Here is a 15,530-nt window from a genome sequence, read left to right as displayed (position 1 = left end):
GTAGCTGAATAACTAAAAATGGTCCCAAAATTGTCTGATGTAGGTCTATTTTCTATTATTAACGATATTAATGAAAGAATATTAAAATTCCCAAGCTAAGTAAATATTCTCTAGGTGCCTCTTTTGCTTGATTTATCTACGATTCCTGATAAAGTAAGTAGAACTAAATGCGAGACTCGAGGACGAGCAACACAGAAGGTCCAAATAACAGTAGAATGTATCGTTTTCTTCCTGTGACGTTTGCAGTGCGTGTGTAGGCCTACATCATATATGTTTTACGAACACGCAAACACCTATAATAGTGGCGTGATAAAGGGAAGAACAAATGATTCACAGATTTGCACCGTCTTGATACAGGCGGGAAGGAGTTTTTACGACTTCGCATTGAGGAAAACGCTAGGATAACACGGCAGAGAAACACGTTCTATAAAATGAATAGCTGTCAGGCGTCCCAAAATGTACCAGTCTATTCAGATTATAAAACTATCTACGTAATTTCTCGGTCTTTTAAGAAACTATGTCACTTAAAACACAGATTTTATTTTACTTAACATTCGTCATTTGCTATGCTGTACAAGATGTTACATTTCTCAGATGTTTCTTGACGATGTTATACTATTTTTTGTCAACAGGTTGGAGGCTATTCAAGATGGCTGCGCCCACAGTCAAGGTGCTGGAAAGTGACACTTTAGTTGCAAACGAAGTTGCGCGTTTATTATCGAAAGGGCAAACAACGCCATTAAGCAGAAGGGGTTGTTTACCGTTGGACTTTCAGGTGAGAAGGTTGTCAACAAGCTTTATAACGCATTTCTGCTCTCAGTGCCCTACTTCCTGGTCGACATAGTATGCTACCTAGCGTAGCCACGACCGGCTTGATCTAGAACACGACCTAATGACGGCCTGTCAATTTAAGGTATAAGAACGAGACAAATTGGATATGAAACTGCTACCCTGTGATTGACTTAACCTGTCTGTGTATACCATATATGTTTAAATTGGACCTTTATTTGCCGAGAAATCGTCAAATTTCTGAAGACGACGTTCCCGCAGGCCCGGGAACGGCGGCTGATATTGAAAATAGGATCGTATCGTTCACGAGGCCGGAAACGGACTTAAACGGCTTATATATTAAGCAGGAATAACACATCTGATTTCAGGTATAATGTGAAATATTAAATACTAGGCATGTATAGCACGCAATACCCATCAAATAGTAAATTACAGTTATTAAATAAATTCATTATGAACATTTCTTCATTTTTGCAATCAAAGTTTTACCTATATATTTTCATATAAATATGTAATTACTGGCGCACTATTTCTGGTCAGTCACGTAATTATGAAGACATTGAAGACATTGAAGACAAAACAAAGACCAGGAATACAGTTATTAAATAAATTTACTATGAGCACTTTCTTTATTTTTGCAATATCATACTGTCTTCCTCTCTGGCTGTACATGGGAAGGTCCTCCAGTAACCTGCAGATGGTTGTGGGTTTCACCCGGGCTCTGCCCTGTGTCATCCCACCATAATGCTGGCCGCCGTCGCATAAGTGAAATATTCTTTAGTACGGCGTGAAACACCAATTTAATAAATAAGTAAATAAATAAATAAATATTTTTGCAATAATGATGGATTTGACGTACATATAGGCCTATATTTCGGTTATTATAAAACTGTTCTGCAAAATGTTATACACAGGCCGATACGTGTATATATAGATCAGCCTGTATATTGTATAGATTGATCTTGTTCTACTAAATGTCAGGCTATATACAGACTAATCTATATATTATGAATGTTTATGAAGACATATAAAGACAAAGAATACACAAAGACCATTGGAGATGGTCTTATCTTTATTGGAGATAATCATTTTATTATATTTTCTTTCAATACAATATGTTAAGTTACAATATGTGCTAAGTAGCATGGATAGGTATAGCACAAGAGTATATTACAGCATGCTAAATATAGACATGTAAACGAAAAGTATAGAATAGGCTACTTCTTAACATTGAAACATTGACTTAAATGACTAAAAGTTTTTGTGAGTTAACCCTAAATGCAGAACAAAGTATGAGCAAAATTGCAGTGCATATATATCAACAGAAACCACTGTTGTGAAAGGCTGGGCTAAAATGTATATATTGGTTTAGTGTGCAAAATGTACTTTTTATCACAGAAGGCTGGGACTTTGGGTATGGAAAAGTGAACTGATCACTAGTTGAAATTTTATTCTATTTCTAACAAATTTATTTAAATAGCAATATATTGCTATAAGTAGTCAAATCTTTTTTTTTTTTTTTTTGCTTTCCGACTAAATGCGGTGCCTCTCACCTATGCAGTTGCTGTGAGTTCAAGTGCCTCTCTTGCTGGGTCGCACATGGGAAGTTCTGCCAGCAACTTGCATATGGTCATGGGATTCCCCCGGTCTCGGTTGTATGAGTGTGTTATTTGCGTGAAATGATAAAAAAACTATTATAGGACTGTTGTATTTTTCCGGCCCCAGTCTTTGTGCTTATTGGCAGTGTGTACTGTTGGGATGGGGTGTGAAAGGGGGGTGGGGGTGGTAGCATGCAGCTTAAGTACCCAAGTCAGCGCTTGATCAGGCGATCACAAACAGCACCTGCTGAGAAATATTAACGCCAGGTGTTAACGAGTCTCCAGCCACATATTGTTCTACCATACTGAATCCCCAGCCCCATTGCCACCCCCACCCCAACCGAACTCTTCTGTTACCAAATTGTCCTATTTAAAATGACTAAAACTTAACTATAATTATTATTTAAGTAATCATTTAATTTTTTCATACAGAGACCTGTCTGTATAACATCTAGATGTTCTTGCATTGAAAAAAGTAAATTCGATTTAATTTTATCAACATAATATCCTCACCGTATGAAGACAACTACCTGAATTTTGTGAATATATAAATAAAAAACTGAGTGTTTTGAACCCCTGACAGGCTACAGAGGCCTTAAAATCTTCACTATACTAAGACAAATACCTGAATTTGGTGAAAAAGTAAAAAAATTGCTTATTTTGACCCCCTGGGCTATTAATTACAAGATACCTCACTTAGAAGACCATATTTATATTTTCCACTTATCATATATACATGTATGTATATAGGGAGGAGAAAATGTCCTGAGGCTAAAATGTTCGGAGGGAAAAATGTGTGTGTGTGTGTGTGGGGGGGGGGGGGGATGCCCTGCATTTGTTGGCTCAAAATGTGAATCGATGGTTCCTAATTTTGCGAAAGGCCCAGGCCTACTGTTTTCGATGCAACCAATCAGATGAATGCGTAATTTAGAGGGGTGATAAAAACGCATGCAGTAAATTCTTTCTGATGGCCCAAACCTTTGAAATCCACGTTGAGCCATTATGCTGTCCTGTTGACTGAAGCTTTGTTTTTTGTCTTCTTGCATGTGAGAAAAGTTGGTGGGGAAGGGTGGGGTGGGTGCTGATTCTACACTGCATGCGCGTGTAAACACATTTCACATCCCCCCACCCCCACCACCATTAGCAGGTGTATGGATTCAGTGTTTGTTTTCTTTCCCCAAGTGTGCACAGTGTAGGTAAATATAGGCTAACGTAAACAAACCGGGTTTGGGCGTAACACCCTGTTTGTTGTTTATATCACAGAAAACAGGCTTTCAAAACATAAATAAATAAAGATTACCAAACTTGTATTCCAGATTATGTGTAGTTAAATATGCGCTAATGTAAACAAACATGGTTTGTGGTAATACCCTGTTTGTTGTTTACATCATAGAAAACATGCTATAAAAAAATAGATAAATAAAAATGACCAAACTTGAATTCTAGATTATGTGTAGTTAAATATATGCTAATGTAAACAAACCTGGTTTGTGGTAATACCCTGTTTGTTGTTTATATCATAGAAAGCATGCTATCAAAAAATAAATAAATAAAAATGAACAAACTTGAATTCCAGATTATGTGTAGTTAAATATATGCTAATGTAAACAAACCTGGTTTGTGGTAATACCCTGTTTGTTGTTTACATCATAGAAAACATGCTATCAAAAAATAAATAAATAAAAATGAACAAACTTGAATTCCAGATTATGTGTAGTTAAATATATGCTAATGTAAACAAACTGGGTCTGTTGTAATACCCTGTTGTTTGCATCATAGAAAACATGCTATAAAAAAATAAATAAACAAAGATTACCAAACTTGAATTCCAGATTATGTGTAGTTAAATATATGCTAATGTAAACAAACCTGGTTTGTGGTAATACTATGTTTGTTGTTTATATCATAGAAAACATGCTATCAAAAAATAAATAAATAAAGATGACCAAACTTGAATTCCAGATTATGTGTAGTTAAATATATGCTAATGTAAACAAACCTGGTTTGTGGTAATACCCTGTTTGTTGTTTACATCATAGAAAACATGCTATAAAAAAATAAATAAACAAAGATTACCAAACTTGAATTCCAGATTATGTGTAGTTAAATATATGCTAATGTAAACAAACCTGGTTTGTGGTAATACCCTGTTTGTTGTTTATATCATAGAAAACATGCTATAAAAAATAAATAAATAAAAATGACCAAAGTTGAATTCTAGATCATGTGTAGTTAAATATATGCTAATGTAAACAAACCTGGTTTGTGGTAATACCCTGTTTGTTGTTTATATCATAGGAGACATGTTTTAAAAAAAATAGATAAATAAAAATGACCAAACTTGAATTCTAGATTATGTGTAGTTAAATATATGCTAATGTAAACAAACTGGGTTTGTGCGTAATGCCCTGGTTGTTGTTTACATCATAGAAAACATGCTATGAAAAAATAAATAAATAAAAATGACCAAACTTGAATTCTAGATTATGTGTAGTTAAATATATGCTAATATAAACAAACCAGGTTGGTGAGTAATACCCTGTTTGTTGTGTATAGCAGAGGAAACATGCTATAAAAGAATAAATAAATAAAAGTAACCGAACTTGAATTTCAAATTATTGTTTTGGTGAAAGACAAGCAATTTTCTGATTTCCATATCATATATAGTACACATAATTTAATTTTTAATTTGGTAATTTAATTTTTAATTTGGTAAGCGTTTTTAATTTGGTAATTTAACTTTTAATTTGGTAAAAAAATTTGATCTTCTGTATATTGGGGGGAGGGGTGGGGTTCCATGGCTGAGTTACTTAGTGCTCCAGTGCGGTGCAGTGACCCTACCAAGATTCTCGCGCCAACACATTTACTGGCTTTGTCCTCCTCCTGACATGGAAACATCTGCCCACAACTTGTGGGTATTCATGGGTTCCTCCAGGCCCAGGCCAGTTCGCTCCCAGCATAAAGCTGGCCGCTGTCATGTAAGAGAAATATTCTAGAGTATGGTGTAAAACACCAATCAAATAAATAATAAAATTCTTTATATAGAAATATACATGTATGTTTGTTTTCATAAATCTGTTTCATATACCTGAAAATTTGAAAATACAGAAATATACTTTAAAATAAATTATTGTGTTTGAAAAAAATAATTTGTTCACATAAAAAATAAATTCTATAAGTTCTCATTCATATATATAAGTGTTGAAGGGGTAAATATTCACTTATCACTTGGACAATTGGAAAGAGTGACAAACTTTGTAAGAGGATTCACAAGGCTGTTATAGATGAGTTGCCTCTTTTCAGTTCTTTATATCGGAAACAGTAGAATGATGTATCTGGAGTAACCACTTTGACATTTATATATCTGAAAGTACATTAATCACAGGAATACCAAACAGCTGCATTATTGAAAACACACATGCAGGAAAATGATGTTTATTGGTACTATACTTAATACATCGAAAAACAGTAGCATCTCCACGGCACACATCTTTAAAAATCAATTTCTGTATACATTTATTTTAGATGAAAAAAGAGACCTATACTGTATAATGTATAATGTAATTACCACAGATCAGGACTCAGCTAAACTCCTCAATGGTTCTGGCACCCATAATGTAGTCTCATGTTACCACAGATCAGCACTCAGCTAAACTCCTCAATGGTTCTGGCACCCATAATGTAGTGTCATGTGATCAGACATCAGCACTCAGCTAAACTCCTCAATGGTTCTGGTACTCATAATGTAGTCTCATGTTACCAGAGATCAGGACTCAGCTAAACTCCTCAATGGTTCTGGCACCCATAATGTAGTCTCATGTTACCACAGATCAGGACTCAGCTAAACTCCTCAATGGTTCTGGCACCCATAATGTAGTCTCATGTTACCACAGATCAGCGCTCAGCTAAACTCCTCAATGGTTCTGGCACCCATAATGTAGTCTCATGTTACCACAGATCAGGACTCCGCTAAGCTCCTCTGTGGTTCTGGCACCCATAATGTATTCTCATGTTACCAGAGATCAGCACTCAGCTAAACTCCTCAATGGTTCTGGCACCCATAATGTAGTCTCATGTGATCAGACATCAGCACTCAGCTAAGCTCCTCAATGGTTCTGGCACCCATAATGTGTTCTCATGTTACCACAGATCAGGACACAGGTAAACTTAACGCTTCTGGTATCCATAATGTAAACTCATGGCACAACAGATCAGGACTCCGCTAAACTCCTCAATGGTTCTGGCACCCATAATGTAGTCTCATGTTACCAGAGATCAGGACTCAGCTAAACTCCTCTGTGGTTCTGGCACCCATAATGTAGTCTCATGTGATCAGAGATCAGCAGTCAGCTAAACTCCTCAATGGTTCTGGTACCCATAATGTAGTCTCATGTTACCAGAGATCAGGACTCAGCTAAACTCCTCTGTGGTTCTGGCACCCATAATGTAGTCTCATGTGATCAGAGATCAGCGCTCAGCTAAACTCCTCAATGGTTCTGGCACCCATAATGTATTCCCATGTTACCACAGATCAGGACTCCGCTAAGCTCCTCTGTGGTTCTGGCACCCATAATGTATTCTCATGTTACCAGAGATCAGCACTCAGCTAAACTCCTCAATGGTTCTGGCACCCATAATGTAGTCTCATGTGATCAGACATCAGCACTCAGCTAAGCTCCTCAATGGTTCTGGCACCCATAATGTGTTCTCATGTTACCACAGATCAGGACACAGGTAAACTTAACGCTTCTGGTATCCATAATGTAAACTCATGGCACAACAGATCAGGACTCCGCTAAACTCCTCAATGGTTCTGGCACCCATAATGTAGTCTCATGTTACCAGAGATCAGGACTCAGCTAAACTCCTCTGTGGTTCTGGCACCCATAATGTAGTCTCATGTGATCAGAGATCAGCAGTCAGCTAAACTCCTCAATGGTTCTGGTACCCATAATGTAGTCTCATGTTACCAGAGATCAGGACTCAGCTGAACTCCTCTGTGGTTCTGGCACCCATAATGTAGTCTCATGTGATCAGAGATCAGCGCTCAGCTAAACTCCTCAATGGTTCTGGCACCCATAATGTATTCCCATGTTACCAGAGATCAGCACTCAGCTAAACTCCTCAATGGTTCTGGCACCCATAATGTAGTCTCATGTTACCAGAGATCAGGACTCAGCTAAACTCCTCAATGGTTCTGGTACCCATAATGTAGTCTCATGTTACCAGAGATCAGGACTCAGCTAAACTCCTCAATGGTTCTGGCACCCATAATGTAGTCTCATGTTACCACAGATCAGGACTCAGCTAAACTCCTCTGTGGTTCTGGCACCCATAATGTAGTCTCATGTGATCAGAGATCAGCAGTCAGCTAAGCTCCTCAATGGTTCTGGCACCCATAATGTATTCCCATGTTACCAGAGATCAGCACTCAGCTAAACTCCTCAATGGTTCTGGTACCCATAATGTAGTCTCATGTTACCAGAGATCAGGACTCCGCTAAACTCCTCTGTGGTTCTGGCACCCATAATGTAGTCTCATGTGATCAGAGATCAGCAGTCAGCTAAACTCCTCAATGGTTCTGGCACCCATAATGTAGTCTTATGTGATCAGAGATCAGCAGTCAGCTAAACTCCTCAATGGTTCTGGTACCCATAATGTAGTCTCATGTTACCAGAGATCAGGACTCAGCTAAACTCCTCTGTGGTTCTGGCACCCATAATGTAGTCTCATGTGATCAGAGATCAGCGCTCAGCTAAACTCCTCAATGGTTCTGGCACCCATAATGTATTCCCATGTTACCAGAGATCAGCACTCAGCTAAACTCCTCAATGGTTCTGGCACCCATAATGTAGTCTCATGTTACCAGAGATCAGGACTCAGCTAAACTCCTCAATGGTTCTGGTACCCATAATGTAGTCTCATGTTACCAGAGATCAGGACTCAGCTAAACTCCTCAATGGTTCTGGCACCCATAATGTAGTCTCATGTTGCCAGGAATAATCAATACACCTTAATTTTGTGCAATTTTATTTAATTCTCAGTCAATAAAGTTTGTTTTAGTGTTAAGATGAAAAGTGTGTCGAGCTGTCAAAAAATCTAGATATTCCTTATTGACCTGGAACCGCCAATGTGGTTGCTGTGAGTTCAATAGCTGGATTCCTTACGGGCTGTACGAGAAGGTCTGCCTGCCAGCAAAGTGTGGATGGTTGTTGGTTCCCCCCCCACTCTCCCCAGTTTTCACCCACTATAATACTGGCTGCTGTCATACAAGTAAGGTATTGTTGACTACAGCGTAAAACATTAGTCAAATAAATCTTGGTTATAGGGTATAATTTCAGGTCTTGCTTATATAAAACATGAATTGCTGTTTCATCTTGTTTCCTCTGTTTACAGGTGGCAGTGTGTCCAAATTTCTCTGTAATGGTCTGCCAAAGTTAGAAACAGATTGGTCAAAGTGGAGAGTGTTTTTCTGTGATGAGCGACACGTTCCTCCAACAGACCCTGAGTGTACATACCAAATCTACGTGGACAATTTGCTGTCCAGGGTTCCAAGCCTGAAGAAAGACCAAGTCTATCCAATTGACTGGAATGTATCAGGTAATCGAGGACCACTCCGATCAGATTTAAAATTATTTTGATATTTACAGATTCCACACATTGGTGTGTATAAAATTATGGTTTTAATTTCCAGTGTGTTAAAATGACATTGGCTACATGAACAGACAAAAAATACCAATATGTTTACAAATGCAGTGAATCCAGGGTGATACTGAGTGCAGGACAGCTGAACACATCAGTCTATGTGTGTTGTCTTCTCTGGGTTACAGTGAATCCAGGGTGATACTGAGTGCAGGACAGCTGAACACATCAGTCTATGTGTGCTGTCCTCTCTGTGTTACAGTGAATCCAGGGTGAGAATGAGTGCAGCACAGCTGAACACATCAGTCTATGTGTGTTGTCTTTTCTGGGTTACAGTGAATCCAGGGTGAGAATGAATGCAGCACAGCTGAACACATCTGTCTATGTGTGTTGTCCTCTCTGTGTTACAGTGAACCCAGGCGGAGAATGAATGCAGCACAGCTGAACACATCAGTCTATGTGTGTTGTCTTCTCTGGGTTACAGTGAATCCAGGGTGATACTGAGTGCAGGACAGCTGAACACATCAGTCTATGTGTGCTGTCCTCTCTGTGTTACAGTGAATCCAGGGTGAGAATGAGTGCAGCACAGCTGAACACATCAGTCTATGTGTGTTGTCTTTTCTGGGTTACAGTGAATCCAGAGTGAGAATGAATGCAGCACAGCTGAACACATCAGTCTATGTGTGTTGTCTTCTCTGGGTTACAGTGAATCCAGGGTGATACTGAGTGCAGGACAGCTGAACACATCAGTCTATATGTGTTGTCTCCTCTGTGTTACAGTGAATCCAGGATGAGAATGAATGCAGGACAGCTGAACACATCAGTGTATGTGTGTTGTCTTCTGTGTGTTATAGTGAATCCAGGGTGAGAATGAATGCAGCACAGCTGAACACATCAGTCTATGTGTGTTGTCTTCTGTGTGTTACAGTGAATCCAGAGGGAGAATGAATGCAGCACAGCTGAACACATCTGTCTATATGTGTTGTCTTCTCTGCATTACAGTGAATCCAGGGTGAGAATGAATGCAGCATAACTGAACACATCAGTCTATGTGTGTTGTCTTCTGTGTGTTGCAGTGAATCCATGGTGAGAATGAATGCAGGACAGCTGAACACATCAGTCTATGTGTGTTGTCTTCTCTGTGTTACAGTGGAAGAAGCCGCAGTAGATTACAGGAAAAAACTTCGTGAGGTTTTCCCGGAGCCTGATCTCCCCCGCTTCGATGTTCTCGTGTTAGGCATGGGACCAGATGGGCACACATGCTCCTTGTTTCCAGGTCACAGCCTGTTACAGGTGAGTATGGGGTTATCAAGAGAGCGATCAGATGGACACACATGCTCCTTGTTTCCAGGTCACAGACTGTTACAGGTGAGTATGGGGTTGTCAAGGGAGCGATCAGATGGGCACACAAGCTGTTTATTTCCAGGTCACAAACAGTTACAGGTGAGTATAGGGTTATCAAGAAAACAATCAGATGGGCCCACATGCTCCTTGTTTCCAGGTCACAACCTGTTACAGGTGAGTATGGGGTTATCAAGGGAGCGATCAGATGGGCACACATGCTGTTTGTTTCCAGGTCACAACCTGTTACAGGTGAGTATGGGGTTATCAAGGGAGCGATCAGATGGGCACACATGCTCCTTGTTTCCAGCTCATAAACTGTTACAGGTGAGTATGGGGTTATCAAGGGAGCGATCAGATGGGCACACATGCTCCTTGTTTCCAGGTCACAACCTGTTACAGGTGAGTATGGGGTTATCAAGGGAGCGATCAGATGGACACACATGCTGTTTGTTTCCAGGTCACAAACAGTTACAGGTGAGTATAGGGTTATCAAGGGAGCAACCAGACACCTCACACATGCTACTTGTTTCGAGGTCACAGACTGTTACAGGTGAGTATGGGGTTATCAAGGGAGCAATCAGATGGGCACACATGCTCCTTGTTTCCAGGTTACAGACTGTTACACAGTAGTGTGGGGTTGTGTAGGGAAAGACCACATAGGCATACATCCTTCCATGCTGTAATCCTTATCTGATTTGCCCATGCTTGAGAACTAAGTCATTGAAGGGCCCTCTGGTATATTCCTAGCCTTAGTGGTTTAGGCTTGAGGACTGAGTCATTGAAAGGCCTTCTGCTATAACCCTAGCCTTAGTGGTTCAGGCTTGAGATCTAAGTCATTGAAAGGCCTTCTGCTATAACCCTAGCCTTAGTGGTTTAGGCTTGAGGACTGAGTCATTGAAAGGCCTTCTGCTATAACCCTAGCCTTAGTGGTTCAGGCTTGAGATCTAAGTCATTGAAAGGCCTTCTGCTATAACCCTAGCCTTAGTGGTTCAGGCATGAGAACTGAGTCATTGAAGGGCCCTCTCCCATAACCCTAGCCTTGGTGGTTCAGGCTTGATAACTGAGTCATTGAAGGGCCTTATACTATAACCCTAGCCTGAGTGGTTCAGGCTTGAGATCTAAGTCATTGAAGGGCCTTCTGCTATAACCCTAGCCTGAGTGGTTCAGGCTTGAGATTTAAGTCATTGAAAGGCCTTCTGCTATAACCCTAGCCTTAGTGGTTCAGACTTGAGATCTAAGTCATTGAAAGGCCTTCTGCTATAACCCTAGCCTTAGTGGTTCAGGCTTGAGATCTAAGTCATTGAAAGGCCTTCTGCTATAACCCTAGCCTGAGTGGGTGATCTAAGTCATTGAAAGGCCTTCTGCTATAACCCTTGCCTTAGTGGTTCAGACTTGAGATCTAAGTCATTGAAAGGCCTTCTGCTATAACCCTTGCCTTAGTGGTTCAGGCATGAGAACTGAGTCATTGAAGGGCCCTCTCCTATAACCCTAGCCTTAGTGGTTTAGGCTTGATAACTGAGTCATTGAAGGGCCTTCTGCTATAACCCTAGCCTTAGTGGTTCAGGCTTGAGATCTAAGTCATTGAAAGGCCTTCTGCTATAACCCTAGCCTTAGTGGTTCAGGCATGAGAACTGAGTCATTGAAGGGCCCTCTCCTATAATCCTAGCCTTAGTGGTTCAGGCTTGAGAACTGAGTCATTTAAGGGCTCATTGCTACATCCTAACAGTAGTGGAACTAATTTAAGAATGAGGGAATACAGCAGGTTGGAATTAAGTGAAAGATCATTTCTGTATTATTATTGATTGATACAGGTGACTGATATGATTGCAGCTGCTATCAGCGACTCGCCCAAACCTCCACCAGGCCGAGTGACCTTGACCTACCCAGTCCTCAACAATGCAGCCTGTGCAGTGTTTGTGTCCTGTGGGGCAAGTAAGGCAGAAATTCTAAAGGTAACGTCAACATGTCATTTTATGTTAAATTTCCAAATTAAAATGACATTTTACGGTTGTTATGCGCACACAAGTACATAGGGGTATTCTGAGTTAGGACATTGCCCTGTGTAATATACCAAGACGTGATAGCTACACACAGGTATCCTGAGTTAGGACACTGCCTTGTGTAGTATACCAATACATGATAGGTGCATACAGGTGTTCTGAGTTAGGACACTGTTCTATTTAGTGTACTAAGACGTGACAGGTACATACAGGTGTTCTGAGTTAGGACACTGCCCTATGTAGTGTACCAAGACTTGATAGGCACATACAGGTGTTCTTACTTAGGACACTGCCCTGTTGAATATACCTAGACGTGATAGCTACATACAGGTGTTCTGAGTTAGGACACTGTTCTATTTAGTGTACTAAGACGTGACAGGTACATACAGGTGTTCTGAGTTAGGACACTGCCCTATGTAGTGTACCAAGACTTGATAGGCACATACAGGTGTTCTTACTTAGGACACTGCCCTGTTGAATATACCTAGACGTGATAGCTACATACAGGTGTTCTGAGTTAGGACACTGTTCTATTTAGTGTACTAAGACGTGATAGGTACATACAGGTATTCTGAGTTAGGACACTGCCCTATGTAGTGTACCAAGACTTGATAGGCACATACAGGTGTTCTTACTTAGGACACTGCCTTGTGGAATATACCTAGACGTGATAGCTACATACAGGTGTTCTGAGTTAGGACACTGTTCTATGTAGTGTACCAAGACGTGATAGCAACACACAGGTGTTCTTACTTAGGACACTGCCCTGTGGAATATACCTAGACGTGATAGGTACATACAGGTGTTCTGAGTTAGGACACTGCCTTATGGAGTGTACCAAAACGTGATAGGTATATACAGGTATTTTAAGTTAGGACGCTGCCCTTGTCTGTATTGTGCTGAGACTTGATAGGTACATACACATATTTTGATTTTATTTATTAATTTGATTGGTGTTTTACGCCGTACTCAAGAATATTTCACTGATACAACGGCGGCCAGCATTATGGTTCGGGGAAACCGGGGAAACCAACGACCACCTGCAGGCTGCTGCCAGACCTTCCCACTTGCGGCCGGAGAGGAGGCCAGCATGAGCTGGACTTGAACTCACAGTGACCGCATTGTTGAGCGGCTCATAGGTCATTAAGCTGCGCTAGCGCGCTAACCAGCTGAGCCACATACTCAGTTTATTTATGGTGTATAACAAGTGATTCTTAAATACGAATTGCTCTTCTCTTTTTGTGGATTTTGTACATGCATGAGAGGCATTTCACACATATCCTTCGTCAAAACCTGATTCATCAGTATGATGTCGCTGTGATACAATTTTCATATTGCAGATGCAGCATAAAGTGTCCTGTGTTATTGCAAACCTGATGGGAAGAAAGTCTGAACGCATGCATGATTTTCCTCATTATTTTTGCAGCGAGTTTTAGAGGAAAAGGAAGCAGAGCCACTTCCTGCCGCCAGAGTCCGACCAACCAATGGGGATCTTGTGTGGTTCCTGGATGCTCCAGCCGCAAAACTTTTGAAAGCAGCACTATGATTGGCTGTTGAACAACAACTGGATACATTTCTTCATCCTCATTAAAATGTTTGTTAACCATGGCTGAATTTACATAACACAAGAGATTTTATCTCATCATGGTGGTTGTTTGAAGGCCATCAACATTCCCGTTATTAGATATTGATGAGTTACACAAAATGCTGATGTGTGTACAGTCTGGTAGAAATGAGCACAAGGTCGCTGTTAGAAATGAGCACTGCATGGCTTAGTGATTAGAACTAAATTTATACACAGACAAATGCACGCAAACTCACAGAAACCTGACTTGCTAACCAACAGAACTTCTCCAAGTGAAGGTAGTATACATTTACGTGTACATCGGCATGTATAATACTATACAGCAGGATGTGATGTAGTCTGAAAATGGCGAATGTTAGCTCACCACTTTCTTGGTTTGGAGTAATTATTTATTTATGTGATTGGTGTTTTACCCCATACTCAAGAATATTTCACTTATAGGACGGTCTTACCGGCCCGGATAGCACAGTTGGTAGAGCGTCCGCTTCGGGACCGGTAGATCCAGGATCAATCCTTGATCGAGTCACACCTATGTTGTAACTTCCTCGCTTGGCGTTCAGCATGAAGGGGATAGTGCAACGACTGGTTGACCCGTATCAGGGTTGACCCATATCAGTATAATGGCTCGGGCGGGGCGGCTTACTTGCCAGCAACTTACTTGCCTTCGGTCTCAGTGAAGCAGCACTAAATAAAAGAGCGGTGGAAATCCGTCCTGCAACAAGGAGGCACATTACACGTACATGCGGCTTACTTGCCAGCAACTTACTTGTCTTCGGTCTCAGTGAAGTAGCACTAAATAAAAGAGCGGTGGAAATCCGTCCTGCAACAAGGAGGTACATTACACGTACATGCACCCTAATGATTCCTTCGTCGTCATATGACTGAAAAATTGTTGAGTACGACGTTAAACCCCAAGCACTCACTCACTATAGGACGGCCTTGAGCATTATCGGGGGTAGCAACCGGGCAGAGCCCGGGCAAAACCCACGACGATCTGCAGGTTGTTGACAGACCTTCCTACTTAGCGTTGGAGAGGAAGTCAGTATGAGCTGGAGTTGAACTCACAGCGACAGCATGGAGTAATTACAGTTGCATTGTAACAGTGTATTTCATGCACATCATGGAGCTATGAACTGATGAGGTTGGAATCACACAAACTATGATGAATTCAGTAGAGAGTAGAGACTAACTGTGACCAAAAAATCAGGTACTTGTCACACCCTGAACTAGCTGTTCCATGTAGCCAAGTCTAAGCTTTTTAGCCACAAAGAAAGCTATTTGTGAATAAAAGCTGTTAGCAAGTTACCATGTCTTTTAGCCCGGACCGTGGAAGGTGTCCACGATTATGAAAAAAGAGAAAAACAAATGGCAAGAAAGAACTGGTATAAATAGAGAATGCTTGGCGGTATATGTAGTGAAGTTAATGACGGTGAAAAAAAGTACTTTACTTCCAGATGGCTTAGGTATTGTATTGTACCTTTTGATCTGTTGTCAACAGTCCACTGGCACCAGCCGACAGAAAAATACACTGTTAAAGTTTGTTTAATGAGGACAATGCCTACTGTAGGGAAT

At 40.6% G+C, this 15,530-nt stretch overlaps 1 protein-coding gene across 1 annotated transcript; it reads left to right on the top strand.

The window, feature by feature from the left end:
• The first annotated feature begins 649 nt into the window (after positions 1-649).
• LOC135480511 (6-phosphogluconolactonase-like) lies at positions 650-14,324 on the top strand. The gene is given in 6 exon segments (XM_064760358.1): positions 650-692; positions 695-775; positions 8,784-8,987; positions 10,180-10,322; positions 12,185-12,325; positions 13,800-14,324. Coding segments are annotated over 6 exon segments (732 nt in total). The 3' UTR covers positions 13,920-14,324.
• Positions 14,325-15,530: the final 1,206 nt, after the last annotated feature.

This window comes from Liolophura sinensis, chromosome 13, assembly GCF_032854445.1.
Source record: "Liolophura sinensis isolate JHLJ2023 chromosome 13, CUHK_Ljap_v2, whole genome shotgun sequence".
NCBI lineage: Eukaryota > Metazoa > Mollusca > Polyplacophora > Chitonida > Chitonidae > Liolophura > Liolophura sinensis.
This window is presented reverse-complemented; position numbering and strand designations above follow the sequence as displayed.